The 18,474-nt window shown below is 40.5% G+C and overlaps 1 protein-coding gene across 1 annotated transcript; it reads left to right on the forward strand.

Moving 5' to 3' along the window:
* The first annotated feature begins 12,343 nt into the window (after positions 1-12,343).
* Positions 12,344-14,898, forward strand: admb (adrenomedullin b). The gene is given in 5 exon segments (XM_085780559.1): positions 12,344-12,502; positions 12,877-12,992; positions 13,133-13,267; positions 13,527-13,773; positions 13,775-14,898. Coding segments are annotated over 4 exon segments (525 nt in total). The 5' UTR covers positions 12,344-12,502; positions 12,877-12,888; the 3' UTR covers positions 13,814-14,898.
* Positions 14,899-18,474: the final 3,576 nt, after the last annotated feature.

Genomic DNA, 18,474 nt, shown 5'->3' on the forward strand with positions numbered 1-18,474 from the left:
ACATGTTGAGGATACAAAATCAGATGAGTTTGCTTCTGTTGCAATTTGTTTAACCTTTTCTCATAAAATGACTGGACTATTATGTCTAAATGGCAATCAGATGGTAATCTGCATGAAAAATAGAGAGAAGGAAAAGTAGTTATAATAATCAAGCCCATAATGATTAATTTGACCCAGAAAGATAATCAGTACCGGCGCTTTCACTGTCCCTGAATCACAGCTTTGCTTTTTCACAAAACCTGGTCTTCTTGGGCAGATGGATCAGTGCTGAGTGTCTGTGTTTTAGGGAGGTGAGCTGGTTAGACTCGGGGTGGGGATGCGTGGAGCGTGTGGGAAAGGAGGGATGCAGACAGTGGCACTGCATTCTGGAGGTAAAGGGTTGTGTGATGCAACAAATGCAGACAATGAGCTAAAAGGGGTTGAGACCAAAAAAATAAAATGTACCAGGCTGTAAATAAGTTTTTTTAAGCTGTAAAGTCGGCTATTTTAACATGGGGCTCAATTGGAGTTGCTCCCTTCTGGAGCCAGGCCCCAGCGACAGCCGAGGGGATTGCAGTTTTTTGAACGCGGAAGTGAGCTTCACTTCTCAGACCGACAACTGCCCCCTTGATCGGAACGTATTCTTGATGTTGCATTCACGTGAAATGGGGCAGACGTCAGACAGACAACAGACGCTGCATGTAACAGGATAAACAAGCGTCTATGTAAACAAGTGGTCCGCCAGCACGAGGCAAAACAATACAGGCGTGACAATATGTTGTCATGGTGATGTGGTATTGTTTACCTGACCCACGTTTTACCGTCTTTCTCTCGTGGAGTAAAATGACATCCGGTTGGTTTGCCGACGGCCGTCTGCCAGACTGCACCTGAATGCAACACCAGTGCCTCCGTCCTTCCTCACACTACACAGTGGTGACAGTTTTAACAGGCGCTACCTGGGTTTCTATGGTTACCTACGGTCACGCTGCCACTCAAAAAATGGCGATGCAACATGGCCGCCTCGGTTCGGTGCGCCCCCCCTTATGTATTTGTAACGACTTGTAACAACTCATTCTAAGGTACCAGAAAGCTTTCATTTGTATGCGTGTGTGATTCGACTTCAGTGAAATACGTATTTATGAAAGCAATATTTGATTTTTGCTAATTAAAAGCCAAATAAGTTACATAGTGGGGCTTTAAACAAAATAAAATTCTATGAAACAAAAATGCTAATAAATAATCTAATAATATATAGTATGTAGCCACCAACTAAGGAACTCAACCCAGAACTAATCTGGCTAAATCACATGCAACATTCAGATTTCATCATGACAGTCCTCACTAGAGGTTGTGATTCACTTGAATATGTTTAGCTTTAGGTTTATTTGTTTAGCACACAAAAAATGCGTATAACGCTGTGCAAGGAGGGAACGGAGTCCTAGCGAACTTGTACAAGGTTCCACCCCTGTCAATAATACAGAACAAGAGACAAGCAGACAACATACATGAGCTAAACAAAAACAAAAGACAAAAGATCAATAGCAGGCAGCAGGAATTAAAGCATTAAATGTCTTTCCAGGATGTTTCAGAGTTTGACTATCTGAGGTGAGTGACTACATGCAGAAACACAAAGTTTATACTGTTTATACTGTACATGAGTTCAGTGGTGTGTCGTAAGGGTTCCAGTCATGAACCATAGCCATGGTGTAACTCTGGTTTGCCTGCATCAATTTTAGTCGCGTTTTTTGCTCCCCCCAACACTGGGTGACCATCAGGACAACGATTTAGAGGTAAAAAATGACCAGAATTCTCCTTTATGGTACTTGAAGCAACTAACAGCAAAAAGTATGGGACAAAAGCAGAACAACGACAAAGAAAATATAGTTAAAGAGCAAGTAGGGAAAGATAATTAGGTTCCTGTGGAAAGTAAAAATTCCTTCAGATTCTTTTTAAAAATGCAATGGGAGGAGATGGACCTCAATGATAAGTTTAATTCAGTCCAGAGCTTGGGGCCGAGTGATTACACTAATGTTAAGACCCATAGTGGGCTCAAATTCAATTTTCTTTTCTGAATGCCTTTAACAAACTAACCATTAATAAACCAATTAACCTACTGTGCACGTTTTTGGACTGTGGGAGGACGCTGGAGTATCTGGGGACTCGCAAACTCCATCCAGGAGGACCCTGGACCCAGGAATCAAACCCAGGACCTTTTTGCTGAGAGGGGAGACTGCTAACCACCACATCACCACGCTGCAGACAAGAAGGTGACCAGGCTACTGTACAACCAACGTCAGTTTTAGCTTATTTCATATCCAGCTAATTTTGTATTCATTTGGATAGGTCTGTTATCAAGGTGCTGCATGAAGGTAATTTAATTTTCATCAAATGATCTCAAATATACACCACATGCCAAGGTGGTCTACTATATAAGACTGTTAGATCTCACACCCTTATGGGTAACCCAAATGTTTTTTCCAGACCAGATGGTCTACTGTCTGGACGTGAAGGAACTAGGTTCTTCCTGATATTGTCACCACTCTTAGAAACTAAAGGACTCATCTTTAAGATCAAGGTCACTTGTAAATAGCAAAACAAAGAGCCACATGGAGATGGCCACAATGTTCACATCACTGACAACAGCACTCAGCCCTTTAAATATGAACATCCGTCTGACTCCAGAATAACCTGAGAGCTCATTCACTTTTGGAAAGTTTCAGAAAGTCCCAAATCCTTCACAGCAATGTTTCCATTTCCTTTCCTTAGGGCTTCATTTGTATTCAAGGCAACTACTTATAAACAACACACTGTGACCATACTGTACTGTGATCAGACACACAGGAGTGTTTTTATCACTTTGGTCAGCCTGCTGTGTGCCATCCCTGTATCCAGGCTTCTAGGTTAGAGTTGTAGGTATTTCCCATCATCTGCCACTTTACAAACAACAAAAATACACAAGATGGTGTATGGAATGATCAAGACCTTGATCTTCATGCCAAAGTGGAATTTTTCTCTGACCTCAGTCACGACATTACAGGCACAATGCTCGACTCTTCAGATATCAATCACTTGACACAAGATTTAGTTCATATTCTGACTCATGGCTCTGCCCTGTCTCATCCAACTCTGATGAACTAGCCTCTCGGGGCTGTTGAGACATTTCTTTGTGAGTTTATGTGCTGGAATTCCCATGGCAAACTTCTCAGGACTCCCAGGTCCCACATGGTGTAAATCTGAAACTTGCAGTCAAAAGCCAGGCTCACACTGGCTTTGAGCAGCACTATTTTGTTGAGATTTTCAGAAAATTTATGGATTAACTGTGAACTCTGAACCTGAAGTAGAGGAAAAGACCTCTTATTAAGTCAATATGTAACTATTCTTACCGCATGACGTGACAGTGAGCTGATTCAAACTGCTTGGGGGGGCGAAGAAAAAATAGATTGCATGCAAATCAAGAAAGCTATAATTAGATGCAAACCAACACAAAAACACATCTGCACGAAAGAGTGAATGAGTATGAGATGACAGACACCCACTCCAACAGACATGGTTGGTAGCTTCCTTAAAGCTTATGTTTGTACGACTGGTATTGGCTATTAAGGGTTGAACACACTCACAGTCCAGCAGTCAAATCTGAATGAGTGATGCAAAGCAAAAATGATCTCAATGGGTCAACAGTTAAAGCAGAAGTAAGCGATCCGGTGGTTTTGGCTAACTTCCTGTCAGCCGATGGAGTTAGCAGTCCCCGCCCTCGTCCCTACGTCACCACATTCACGTGCATCCCTTGGCTGCGCACACAGAGAGGACCGCCCCTTTATGCCGTTCTCTCTCCTCATTGGATAAAGGTTGTAGGATACAAGGAAAGTTTTCTCCTGGGCTTACAGCAGAGCAGAGTGACTGACAGACCCGTGTTTCGGACCAAACAATCTATAGAAGTGATTGCTGTCGGAAGATATAACTATTTAAGACTTAGATTAACACAAACGTTCCGCTTACTTCTGCTTTAACTAGTTTGAGTAAATAGTAACTAGTTTGAGCTAATCAAACACTTATATATTTGTGAGCATTAAATGCTAAGTAAGGAAATGGGAATATCATCAGTTTGAGTAAAATTAGTATTCATTGATTAACTCACTGAAATGACAGAACAACAGATAGCAAAGAGAGACAACAGTCAAATTATAAAATTTTAAGTGGTGATATTTTATGAGTGCTGTAAAAAAAAAAAATAGTATGCAGCAATAATAAGAGATTGGTTGAGTGCTGCAGTGGGCTCTGGAGCTGAAGTGGAATGTAACGTGCAATGGCGGTGCAAAATTATCTCTAACGAGAACTAAGAGAAACTAACTAAGAGAAATTTGAGATTTTGAAGAGTGGTAGCAGACGCACAGAATACAGTTTTTTCATTTTAAAGGGATAGTTCACCCAAAATTCAAATTTCGACTAAGGGCTGGGAGAGGTTTCAGAGTCCTCCGTGCCTTCCCTGAGTTACAGCGGGGCTCGGCACAGCACTGCATGTCCATATGATGGTTGCAAACGGGGCTCACTTTTCTTCGTCCAAAAAGACACACCAAAAAACATCCAAATACCTCCACACAGCTCGTCTGTAATGTCCATCTTGTATTGAAGCCCCAACATGAGAAATTGTTCCAAAAAAAATTAAATAAGTCTGTGATATTTTAAGCTTGTTTGTAGCAGAAGCTCCCAGCGTCTCAGTTCACTGCTCTGCCTGTGTCTGTGCGACACAGGCAGAGCTGTGAACTGGGTGTCAGTGCAAATCCCGCAAGATTTGCACAGACACAGGCAGAGCAGTGAATAGATAATAGTAGATAATGAGTGAAATTTGAATTTTGGGTGAACTATCCCTTTAATAAATGTGTTTAAAATGTGAGAATTTTGTGTTGTGTTGTTGAATTGTGTTTACACTTCACTATTGTGGGGTATTGGGTGTAGATTTCATGTCTGAATCTTTCTGGCTGGGCTGACAGCTGAGACCAAAATATGTAGAATTGTTTAAGACAGGCACACACTCAGTTACATTTTCTTATTTCTCTCAAACCATATCAGTCAGAACAGCTATTTCCACCTGTAGATAGTAAATATCCAATCATGTATTTTTCCACACAAAACAACACACACTGTAATTTTCCATTGTTTGGAAATGAACTAGAAGGAATGCTTGGGCCTCACATTTAGACAAGTGCATATTTCGCAGTGCATTTCCAGGGAATATTCTCTTTCAGACCCATGAGGAAAGCACCATGCTTTTAGATATCAGTGCAACAGAGTTAATAGGATCCACATAATTCCTCTCTTTTTATCCAAGTAGTAATAAAAACAGGGAACAAAATCTAGTCTATAAATAGACACTTAATGTCTAATAATATCACATGATGGGTTCCTGCCAACGCTGAGCTCACATTGTGCTCTACTGACCCCTGACTGTGGAAATCAATCACAGCTTTAGCCATACTCTAACCAAACACCATGCTGTCTTGATTTCTTTTATATGTGATGTAAAAACTGCTTCTGCAGCAAAAAGTCAAGAAACACATGCAGGGAAGCTCTTGTCTTAGTGATATGGAGACAGCAGCCATCCAAAGCCATAGGTGGTCAGATAGATGTAGATCATGACTACACTCTGTTTTCAAATGATGAAATTCTCTAGCTTGAGTCATGCAAAACAGATACAGGGCAAGAAACGGGGCAAGTAATTTAAGAACTGGAGGGATTGTGTTCAAACACAGATCATTGAATCATCTTCTGGATTGTGAAAGGTGCAGTGTTGTTGCCAAGAAAGCCAAGTGTTTATCTATTTGAGGCAACCAAATGCAAGATCATGTGCCTCTTTAGACCCATCAAACCTTCATATGTGACTGTGTTTTATAAAGTCATATCAAAACAGTCCTGTCTTTAGAATCACTTCCTTTATGGATAAGCTTAGGGTGAAAACTATTAATGGTAGTTGCATCTGTAACGCTGGCCGGGATGACATCATCTGCATGCAGGTCAACACAAGTTGAGAGCAAAATTTCAAAAAAGACCAGGCATTAATTATCCCAAGTCATGAAGGTTAGGCTTCTAATGCACTTTGCAGGGGCACGTTCTCACCTGTAGCTCAGTTCATTTGGAAAAGGGAGAATGATTAGACATCACTGCCCTTTATCTGGCACCAGTTACTGTTTTTACAATAACCACAGGCTGATCTCCTTTATTGACTCTGCTGCTTCATCAGTGCAAAATGGACCCATGTGGGTCAGTCAAATTCTGACTCACAGTAGGTCAAACAGCACAATGCTTCCTATGACTATATTTATACCCTAAAGCTCAAAAAATAATAAGCATTTTTTAAAATTAGTTTTACTGTATTGCACAGCAGATGCATGTTATAATGATATAGAATCAAGATGAAAGAGAGGTATACTACTGTATACCCCTGTGCTGTGTTGTCAGGAGTAAGTAAAGTAATTAGAAACTGCTGAAACAATTTACGTAGCAGATAGCTGGTTGATTTTTTGACTTTGTGCCTAACCTGTGGTAGGTCAGATTGTTGTTTGGGCTGAATCAGAGTCTGATTAAAAAGTAGAACAGCACTCATTCTACATGGTGTAAAGTGACTGATAAAAAAAATGTAGATCAGCTGTTGATGATGGTATAAAAAGTGGAAATGGCACTGAAACAGTCAGAACAACAGAACTGGTTGGATTCAGGGTTAGGCAGAATTACTGAGGTGGGAGTGTATGTATGTTATTCTTTCTTCTTCTATTTACATCAGCATAGGTTATAGACAGCGATATATAGACCTAGGTATTAGGGCTGGGCCAAAAAAAATCGATTTTTATATTTTATATTTATATTTCTCGGTGAGAGCTCTCCTCAGGAAGTTTAAACCCCATACACACCTGGAGACATGTGACTCCTAGTCACATGACCACCCCTCCAGTTTCGGGGGTGTGGTCATGTGACTCGAGTCTCGGGGGTGTGGTCATGTGACTTTGGTTTCACTAGAAACCAATCACAGGACCACCCACTCTGGGTTTAAATACCTGGGTTTCTGGCATTAGTGTATTGTTTTTTGTAAATATGACTTATGATGTATTATCAAGTGTTTGGTTCAACCTGCTCTTGTTTAAGGAAAGAAAATCACAATAATTGAAATATAAAATCGCAATACTTGGTAAAATCGAATCACAATACTTGGTAAAATTGAATCGCAATACTTGTTTAATCAGAATCGCAATTTAAATCGAATCGGGACCCAAAAAGTTAGAGAATCGAATCGGCACAAAAGCATATCGGCCCAGCCCTACTAGATATGTGGCCCTAATAATCCACCATTTAGAGATGTGGACATCAGGTAATCACAAAAACTGTCTATCCCCCAACAAGTCGTTCTATAGTGATTGTATGTGATTCCAAGTAAAGATAGTAATGCTTGATGCTAATAGAGTACATGTGTTAATACCTGCAGGGAGTGAGATCGAGCAGGTTGTGGATGACATCCTGACTTTTTTGGTCACACAGAGTAACTTTTTGAGCGTAGTTCATGTCACCTTGGGAAATCTTCCCCTTATTGTTTCTATTCACTCTGACACAACTGTGTCTGTGTGTATGTGTGTGTGCAGCGCTGACACACACACATACACATCCTGCAACTTTGAAGCTGTCTTTCCTCTGTCTCCTACTCTCACCTTTACTCCACCTGACCTGCTGCTACCCTCCACTCTGAACCCATCCACCTCTTTGCCAATTGAGAAAAATACATATGTGGGTGAAAAGCTTTTTTTGTAGCCCAGTGGTATCGAACAATATACACATTAACCGATCAATTGTATCACCACTTAATAAATTAATAAATAAATAACATGACAACAGAAAAGAATAATAAATAAATAACATGACAACCGAAAAGAAAATAGTGTAACCTTGTGGACTTCCCAGCATCTCCAAAACACGGGTCAGGACATGCCTTGTAAATTCATCCTCATCTTTGCCAGAAATAACATAAGGCTGTGCTGAGGGAGTGAACAGGATGACTCAGTGGCACTAACAGCTCTAGCAAAGCCTTTCCTTTTATAAAACCCTTACAACTTGCTCATTAAAACTGTTTGGTAAATTAAACTCCAAACCAACACCAACAACTTGTTGCCATGAAGCACAGAAATCATCTGGAGTAAGACGTTTTTTTTGGGTTCAGTCCAGCGGTTGCAAATCCAAACAACACAATGTAAAGATGGAAGTCTAATGTAAAATAGGGCATCATTGCCATATTGGAAAATAATTATTTTTACTTGCAGAATGACTGACACATTAAGCGTGTGTGGGGCTTTAAATCAGAACAGTTCACTTCAATGGGTTAAATAAGCTCCATTTGGGGATTAAAAAAATACAACACATACGGTACATAATTACAATTAAAGCTGCAACCAGCGATGAATGCTTCACCATGCTCTGCAGTGCAACAAGGAACACTACCACAGGTCCTCCATCCCATCATCCATCAGAACGTTTAGGAAAGTCTATCATAACACTGATCTGTGACAGTCACTTTCATCACTTGTGAGCCCCTTTTTTTTTTCTTTTTTTTTTAAAATCATCACGAAATAATTTATAATAATAATAATAAGTTATACCCATACTTATCTATGTTCTTACCTGATAGCGGCTGATACATAGACATTTCCTTACTGAGGGATGTTTTATCTCATCAGACCAGATGTGCATTTTCATAAGCATCCCAAAGAAATTTAAATCAAACGAAACCGGACTTGGTTATTTGTCTAGGAAGACGCTTCACCTCTCATCCAAGAGGCTTCATCAGTTCATGTTCGCATCTGACCAGGCTGGGACTGGTCCAACTATCTGGTGTGGAGATCCAGGTATTTAACCTCTTGTGGGGGCGTTCACAAGGCCGATGATGTCACTAACCCTTTGTGCTCCATGTGTCAACGACAGTCGTTGGAGTGACAGTCGTTGGTGGGAAGTTGGTTTCGACAACGAAGTCGAAACCAACTTCCCACCAACAACTGTTGTCACATGTCCTGACTGATGAGAGGTGAAACGTCTTCCTAGACAAATAACCAAGTCCAGTTGCGTTTGATTTACATTTCTTTGGGATAACGATGACCTGGACAAATGAGAATATTCACAGGTTGATTTTCATAAGCAATTTCAACTGTGTCCAGAGCCACAGACCAGACAGACATTGTCCAAAATGTCTAAGAAATTAAATGATCTTCTGTCAAGTGGCACTAAGAGTAGACTTCATGTGAATATGCAGATCAGCATGTTCATTAGTGTCAAACATGAGGCTGGGGGAAGATTTGACAATTTATGATGAAATCAAAGCCATTTTCTCTTTAATTTGAAAGCTGCACTGCAACCAGCGTGCAAGTGCAATGACTCTCAAAGATGGCAGATCAAAATAAATACATAATCATATACAGCTCTGGAAAAAAAATAAGAGAGCACTCCAAATGTTTCTTAATAAATCAGCTTCTATACATGTGGCAGCCATCCCATTCCGGTGTCTATTGAATTCTAACATTCCCAATTAATGAGGCACTAATTAGGTGATTCCCTGAACCAATTCATATTAAATTAAGAAGAGTATAAAAAGTGCTGCTGTGATAAAAAAATTTGGGTTATCCCACCTATGTTGATTTCTGAACTCTCCCTTAAAAAAATTAGAGTTGTGTTATTTAAAAATGAATATGAACTTCATTCTGCATCTTTTTTTGTTATTTTAACCAGTTGTCATTTTCTGTAAATAAATGCTCTAAATGACAATATGTTGGAAGAAATGTTGTTAGTAGTTTATAGGAAATGTGTCTGCGGAAGAAGAGAGGCAGCTGAACAAGGTGGTACGCACTGCATCTAGAATCACTGGTTGTGAGGCTCCATCCACATCTGAGATCTACAAGGCCAGACTGCAGAAGAAAGGTGTTAAGGTTTTAAAAGACCCCTCTCACCCAGCTAACTGCCTTTTTAACTGCCCTCACAAAAAAGACTGAGGAGCATAAAACCCAGGACAACCCGACTCCAGAACAGCACATACCCACAAGCTGGCAGACTCCTCAACACCTTAGAAATATTATTTTAATACCTTGGTTCATTAGGGGGGCCGGGGATTGTTTTAATGTGCCATATTTATTGATTATCCATTTAATACTGTGCACTTTACTCCGATTTTATCATATATGGTATTGGGTGTATGTTTATGTTTTTATGTCAGTGTGTGAAGCCCATCCCAATTAACAATGTTGTTGACATGGCAATAAAGTATTGAAACTTGAAACTAGAATAAAACAAAAGTGTTCATTTTACACACACACAGGTCCTACAGTATGAAGACTGAATGTTTGCATATGATACTGTATATCTTCCTTTTTTTTAAATCAAACACAGAAAGTATCCAGGCGTTTTGACAATGTGTGTTGCAGTAAGAGTGATCTGAATTTATATGGTGAATATGATAGTGCCACCACTGCCTTAGCCTCAGATGAAAAGCTTTTAGCAAATTTGAATCACAAAGATTTTATAGTGAGGCTGACCAAATATGAAGTTGATGGGATGAAATCCCTTAGAGAAAATATATGAGGAAAATGGAACCAAAAATGCACATTCAACTCAAACTGGCAACTTCCTGCTGCGTCTAATCTCTCTAACCCTAACCCCTAACTCTAGCCCTATTCTGTCATCCCACTAATTGTAATGCTGTCAGTGAAATACAGAGCAGGGGCTGAATGTTTGAAATGCGCTAGGTGGCGCTATTGACTATTAACTGTGTATTGTTATTGTTTTTGTTTTAACTGTGAAGCGCTTTGTGACCCTGGTCTGTGAAAGGCACTGTACAAATAAAGCTTACTTACTTACTTACTTCTGTGCAACAACCTGAAAACACTTGTCCAAAGCATCGTGAGTTTTCCAGCATAGTAAAGTCCTCAGCAATCATGATGTTAGCACACACAGGAGAGGGAATGTCCTGCCTTGTGTGAATATCTGACCATTTCTCCTTTTCAATGATCCATCATCAATTGTACTGTTTGTCAGACAAGCTGATGTTTAGAAATAATTAAGTGATAATAACTAACTACATGTCTTCCAGATAATAACAGAACTTGAGAGGTCCTGATCATATATTTTAATAGATTCACACACTGACATTTACCCAATCATTCAAGATGGCCGCCCACCATCAGGGTCTGTCGGAGGGTTTCTGCTTCCTAAAAGTATTTTTCCTCTCCACTGAAACATTACCACCAGTATTTAGATTAATTGGCTTATGAAAAGTATGGAGCACAAACCTTAGAGGGCTGCAGCTGTTGGCAATGTAACTGACAATTTTGATAATTGTCATTTAGTCAATTATACAAAACATTCTCTGGTTCCAGTGTATGACAGAGCATTTCTGTCTTTCTTTATACAGTCATGTGATATTGGAAATTCAATATCTTTGGGTTTCAGGCTGTTATATTTAATACTGTGGCAGCATTTGCCTCCATGTTCTGCATGTAGCCCTTTCTGCAGTCAAAGACATCTTGACTTTATAGGTGAACCTGCAGGTGTTGAGCCGAGTTAGATTCTGATGTGGCCAGAGGTCATTTTCTAATGTATTTTTTTGGATTCTACAAAAGTTTATTAGTTCCTTTGGGCACAATGTCCAGACAGTTTTTCAGTTGATACATTTACTTTCAGTAAAGTGAATGCCTTTCTGAAACATGGAACCATCTCCTATTTTCAGTGCTTCTTAGTTTATAAACTGTCATGGAAAAAATATGAGCTATTCTGGAGGACAATGGAAGACTGTGTGGTTAATCGTTACACATGCAGCCCTTGTTTAGAATGCCTAGGAGTGACTAGCAGTGAATGTAAGCGATTAAACACATCATCTGAAGGAAAGTTCAGCGTAAAGCACCTATTAGTGTCTCTAATTGTCAAAGCGCATGGTTGCCATAAGAACAGAGTGCTAATTAAAATGCACCCGTTTGTCTTTCTTTCTTTTTTTTTAACAATTTACCATCTCAGATAGATAACATGGACTAAAACAAACCATCCAAAAACAAACAATCTGTTAATAAAGGAATATTGAAAGAACAGTAAATAACTTGGTGCACAGCTTTAACAGAGAGACTAGTTGATATACAAAGCTCTAAATGTTAAAAAAAACTATTCTTTCGCTGTCTACTTGAAGACAAGCGTAAGAAATCACAAGTCACTATTTTTGGGATTGCTGACTCAATTATATTCTCTATGTGCATGTTTTTGGTTTTACTGTCTACATGTGGGGTGGAATGGGTTGACATGCACTGTCCCATAGGCCCTCCCACTGGGTCTGGCATTCAGGTACAGCTCCCTCCCTCCCTCTATAAAGCCTCTGATGTTAGCAGTGTAAACTTCAGACTTCAACTCATGGTAAACTCTTTGCAGCCTTGGAAAAACACCTATCTCTGATAAACAACACTCAGCACACTTGGATGTGTACCATTTATTTTCTGTATCACATTAGAAGCTAGAGCCTAAGGTAAGTGACCATCATTTTTAACCTGTTTAAGATGATTAAAAAACATATTATTATTGTTGAAGACCTCTTCAGGTATTCAGTAAGGTAAATTGATGCCCTGTGAAATTAGGAGATTAGAGAAACTTGTTGACTAGGAGTTCAGAACAGATATTTATGTTTATTTATTGATGTTGGCAACACTGATATATGGGTATCTCATTAATTACAGCCCATGTACACCCCATTACCATTAACAATCCAACACACTGTTTCTTAACCACTATTGATTAGATACTATGGCTGGCTAATTCCCCAAGTACAAGTTGCTTTCAACTAATCAAACACTACCTGTGACAAATCCTTAAAAATAATATCTTTCTCTCTGCTATTGACAGCTCACAGCCGAAATGAGATTATCTCTGCACACTGTCATCTGCTGCTGTGTTTTCATCATGGTCCTGCCACTGGGAAAAGGCTCCACAGGGGAGCTCAACTCCAGCTTGAAAAAAAGGTGAACAGCCTGATCAACGGGCACTGTGTGAACCAGCCGAACCAAGTTACTTTGATATCGTCACTTTACGACTGTACCCAACAATTAGTCTTTAAATTGGTATTCCTGCTGTCACAGCCTCTTCTGTCTCTGTGTTCCAGGTTTAAAGTATGGCTGCAGACTCGTATGAAGAGAGACCCGGGCAACAGCTTAATGACAGCTGATGAGAAACACTCTGATATCCATGTTGGACCACCTCAGGGCGACAGTGCAAAAATGGTCTCACCTCCATTAAGGTAACAAGAAAAGCTGCATTTCACCCACACTAGACAGTTAAATGTAATGGTAAACATGGTGAGATGTAAAACTTTAACATGACCTAATATCATAAATCACTTCATCACTCCATAACACCAAATTAAATGTAAGTCTTGTGAGAAATAATACTGTGGCTGACATATCCTATACTCTTGAATGTGAATGAATCCTATCAGTTTCCAAGTCTAATTTTCAAGGTCTGAAAACAGAGCGTAAATGTTACTTTTTCTTTTCCAGCATTGGGTTAAAAATCAGACCAAGGAGGTCAACAACCAAAGGATCTGGTTGCGCCCTAGGAACATGTGTATATCACGACTTGATCCACAAACTGCACAAAATTCAGACCCACGACCAAAAAGAGCCCATAGCCCCCCCAGAAAAGATTGGATGCAAAGGCTATGGGCGACGGCGGCGCTCACTCCGGCATGTCGCTCTGCTTTCCATTCAGACAGGAAGACAAAAACGGAGCACTGAAGCTGGTCAGAAAAATCCACACACACAAAAGCCAATGCAAAGCTGCCTAAGACAGGCACGGTAGGGCAAAGGAGAACCCTTGTTGGGGGGTTTTTGCTCAAAACAGATAAGTCCCCTCAGAGGTTTTATTCCACAGATTTACAACTAGATATGCAGAAAGAACAGCTGCTACATCTGTACAGCCCATCAGAGGAAACTCAGTTCACTCTGGATGGAAGTGAGATTCCAATAATAGATAGAGAGAAGTTTGTGTGCGCATGCTTACTTGCAGATTTCTGTGTCTGAGCAAGTGTATGATTTATGAATGTCAAGTCAGACCTGTGGGACCGTCTCTTCTTCAGCTTCCAAAGCGAGCTAAGCAGCTGAAATAGAAGATAATTCCTCCGAAAAGCTCCAATGAGTGCATTACCAAAGCTGCAACGGGGGAGAATTCCTTTCAACAAACTGACATTACTGGACCCCATACTACCACATTCAGGTTCCTCTCACTAGAGAACTATAATGTGGTTAATGGCAATTTATGCAATAGCTTATAAGCTTATATATATTTGAACAATGTAATTATCAGCTTGTAAGGATATATAAAGCTGCCTTATATTTCAGCATTCAATACTGTATATTTTTATACATCCAAAATATATGCTAAACTTGACTTTTTTTATTTTTAACTTCAATGAAGTATCTGCTGCATCTTACCCATGTAAATAATTATCTCGTCCTATATGTGACGTAAACATCTTACAGTTATATGTATGCCAACTATCTTAACATTATTTTGATGAATATACCGTACTGAATGTTAATTATGATGTTTTTCTTAATCACATGTTTTCTAGACATTTGCTTCAATGGCTGACAATCATACATGTTACTTCAAAAACAATGATGACGTTTAGTTTTTCAGCAGCCATTAGAGGCCATGACGGATGGCTGCTACGATGTAGAAGGAGTAATGATCTTACACAAGTGTTATGCTGCCATCTAGCTTTACAGTAGGCTAGATGTACCCAATACAGGGCCAATTGTTGCAGTTTCATCAGACAACTTACCATTGTGGTGTTAAATGTTTATCTGTAATAGTCTTAGTTTTGACATTCATCTGCTTATTTGAATGTAATAAATCATAATTTACTCACACCAGAGTTGAAATGACTTGAAATGATATCTGGTAACATTTCAGTAGGCTGCAATGGTCTTTTATGGAAATAAATCAATGACTGCAACAGTGGAAAAAGAGTTCTGATTTTGTTACCTATAATATTCAATATTCTTCTTGTACCTACATGCCTTACTGTTGGAGGACTCATAGGCAGCACAGGAAATGCACATACACTTGTCTATGGTATAACTGATGTAGTAGTTAATGTGTCTCCACAGTACTCCAAGAACAGAGAGAGTCACTGTTGATCCTGATCTTTACTTTTAGAAAATATCCAAAATTAGAGCTTTCTGAAAAAACTGGCCAATGCAATCTAACCCCAGGGCCCTGAGTTGGCACATTGCACATGAAGTGGTTTGCCTTTACGTGTCAGCCGTGTGACAGGCTGGTGAGGGTGTACCCCACCTGAATGGATTATGGATATAATATATAACTGATTTGCTCACTCAGTACAGCCCAGCAACCACCACACATCATCAACTCATCAAATAATTGTGTTGAGCTGCCATTGCGTATGAGCATGCTATACAAATAAGCTAACTGCAGAAAATATGATTAAATCCTGAGTGTTACACAGTCCAAAACATGTGAAACAGCAGTGCACATTCCATTCTAAAAGTAGCACGGTTTATCAGCTGCGATCTGTAACAGAAACACATGTACTAAAATCTAATTTGTCCTGGGTTGACATGTTCATAAATTGTGCAATCATGGCATTTCAACAAAATGAATTATAGTTTGATGAATGCAGTATTTTGCTGTATATCAGTAACCCTTAAATGAAGACTATAGGGAGGCATTACTAACCATGGAAGCTGACCTCCACTGATGCAGAGTATGCCACTCAGAGTGCCGTCACACTGTCCTGAAACAGTTAACGACTCTGTTTTGAGGGCTGCACTAATGTGCAAGGAAGTGATGTGAGAGGATGTCACTCTCTAAGATGGCAGATCAGATGACAATTATAAACAGGAGGTAGAAACGAGGCAGGAAACTGTAAACATGACACTAAATCTCTCCTGATTTCTAAAATACTTTCAGTAATTTAAAACACTGACACACGGATGTATTTGGTCCCTATGAAAAGTGCCACATTTTTAGTTTACACAGACAAAAACAGCACATCTTTAGCTCATACATTTACAAAAACATTCATGCACAATAAGTTACTTAAAGGGATAGTTCAACATTTTGGCAAATTCCCCTATTGCCATAATCCCTATAGTCTAGGCTACCGTCTATAGTCTAGGCTAGGCTATCCGAACAGAAAACTCAAAAGTGGCGTCGCGTCTACACTATTTATTCTGCATTTAGACGGGCGTTTTGGGGTGGAAATCTGCGTGCATACGGTGACGCAAAAGTCTGTGGAATTCATGCACGCCAGGCGCCTAGGTGGCAGCGTGCCGCACAACACACAACACCACCAAGTCCGCACGCCTGTGTGTTTTCCTCTTCTTCTTCTTCTCGGTTTCCGGCAGGCTGTACGCCGGCGATCGTAATGCTGCCCTCCGTGCCCTCCACAGGCCATAGCAGTCAGAGAAGACTTTTTGTGTTTTCACCCTTTACACGGGGACGCAACGGCGGAGCGTTTTTAAGATTTCCACTCTGGAGGGCGGTTTCACTTTTTTTGCGTTTTCAAGTCCCCAAAATACCGTCGCCGTCTAAACGAAAGGCACATCCGATTAAATATTTTGCCATTTTCATCTGCGAGTGTTGTCGTGTAAACAGGTCGGTGGGGCAGAGATGCCAGCTGCTCAGCTAATGCAACGGAGGCGAACGGTACTTTCACGTTTCCCTCATCAAACTAAATACACAATCCAACAACTCCTGGACAAGTTGTGACCTGCTCATTCACCACTGTCTGAAATAATAACATATTATTATGTAACATTACGACACACTGAGCAAATACACTACTTGTGTTGTATATTTTATTTTTGTAAAATTCATTTTTGATAAAGGACTTGATTGAACTAAAATACTCTGTTGCATGTGAATTTAAATAAATATTCACATAGGCTACCATCACCATAGTGCATTTGTAAGTTTTCAGTGGCATTAATATGGTGATGGTTTGTGTGTGTAGGCCATAGACTGTAAAAAATATGGACGCAGCATCCGGACAGTGACGTCACCCATTGGTTTTGGGGAGTCGTTTTTGTGACTCAAACATGGCGGCCTGAACACCGCCATGTTGGATTTACCGGCTGAGAACCCGCCCACTGGCCTCGAAGCAGCTGTCTCCGGACCGCTCCGGACCTGTCACTCAACGTTTCCGCGCCCTAATTGGCCAGAATTTTAACCTAATAACAGTAAAACGGTAGAGTTAAAAAAAAATTCACCCCCTCAGAGTGTGTGCGGGGGTAGAAACTATCGGTTGAGACCAAAAAACGTGATGACACCAGGCTTTGATCATGGATGTAAAGTCGGCGATTTTAACATGGGGGTTTATGGGGAATGCTCCCTTCTGACACCAGCCCCCAGAGGAAGCCGAGGGGATTGCAGTTTTTTGAACGCGGAAGTGAGCTTCACTTCTCAGACCGACAACTGCCCCCTTGGTGTAGGCGTGCGTGGGTGGGTGCACGCAGGGGGCGAGGGGGCTGGTTGGGGGCCTGTGCCCCTGTAAAACTGCAGGCCTAGCAACGGCCGGCCCCTCCAACACAGCTGCCACGGTCTCTCTGAAAACCTTTGGAGATTAGCCGCCGCTGCTCACCGGTCCCTTTTACTATTTTGATCAGATTCCTGTTCCTCTGAATTCTGCCCCACTACCAACTTTTACAGTGTTGCAGTCTGCCCTGACCACTTAACACTGTCAAAGGATCAGATTGTCCGGTGTGTGTGTTTGGACTTTCTTCAGCCTACCTGGTGTGTGAGGGCGCAGCTCCTCAGGCGGTTCCTCTTGTTCAACCCACCACCGGCCAGTATCTTATGGGGTGCCGTTGGTAAAGCTGCTTATGCTGAAAATAACAGCAATATTTTGTCACATTTAGCATCAAACCATGTTTAAAAAAGTGGTGTGAATTTCTGAAAGTCACTTTTTAGCACATTTAACACAATATTTGTTAAATTTTAAATGTATCAAATAGTTAAATCTAAATATTAAATGTTAAATCTAAATACTAAATATGAATCTAAATGTTAAATCTAAATCTGAATGTTAAAGCAACATTGCGGAGTTTATCGGCCTTAAAATAATGTTTCCAGACTCACTGCAAAAATGGTTATTAGGATGAATGGTGCTGCCTCTGCAGCCTGACACCCCGTCCTGACATGCAGCGATGCGACAGCGACGAATCTAAATGTTAAATGTTCGGCTAAATATTTAGGTAATATGCAAATCTCCTCCCGCCTGCAGCTTTGGACACGCCCCTGGAAGTACCCCCAGCTCATACGGCCCGCCCACACCACTGACCCAGGATCAGTGGACAACGACAACAACAGGAAAATGGCATGTGAGGCAACTGCACTTCGTGACCCGTTTAGGCAGGGCTCCAGCGTGCGACCTATTAGGTCGCATATGCGACTTAATTTCTTAAGGTGCGAGTTAAAATT

The sequence above is a fragment of the Trachurus japonicus genome, chromosome 6 (genome assembly GCF_045865225.1).
Source record: "Trachurus japonicus isolate A0001 chromosome 6, Traja_1.0".
Taxonomy (NCBI): Eukaryota; Metazoa; Chordata; class Actinopteri; order Carangiformes; family Carangidae; genus Trachurus; species Trachurus japonicus.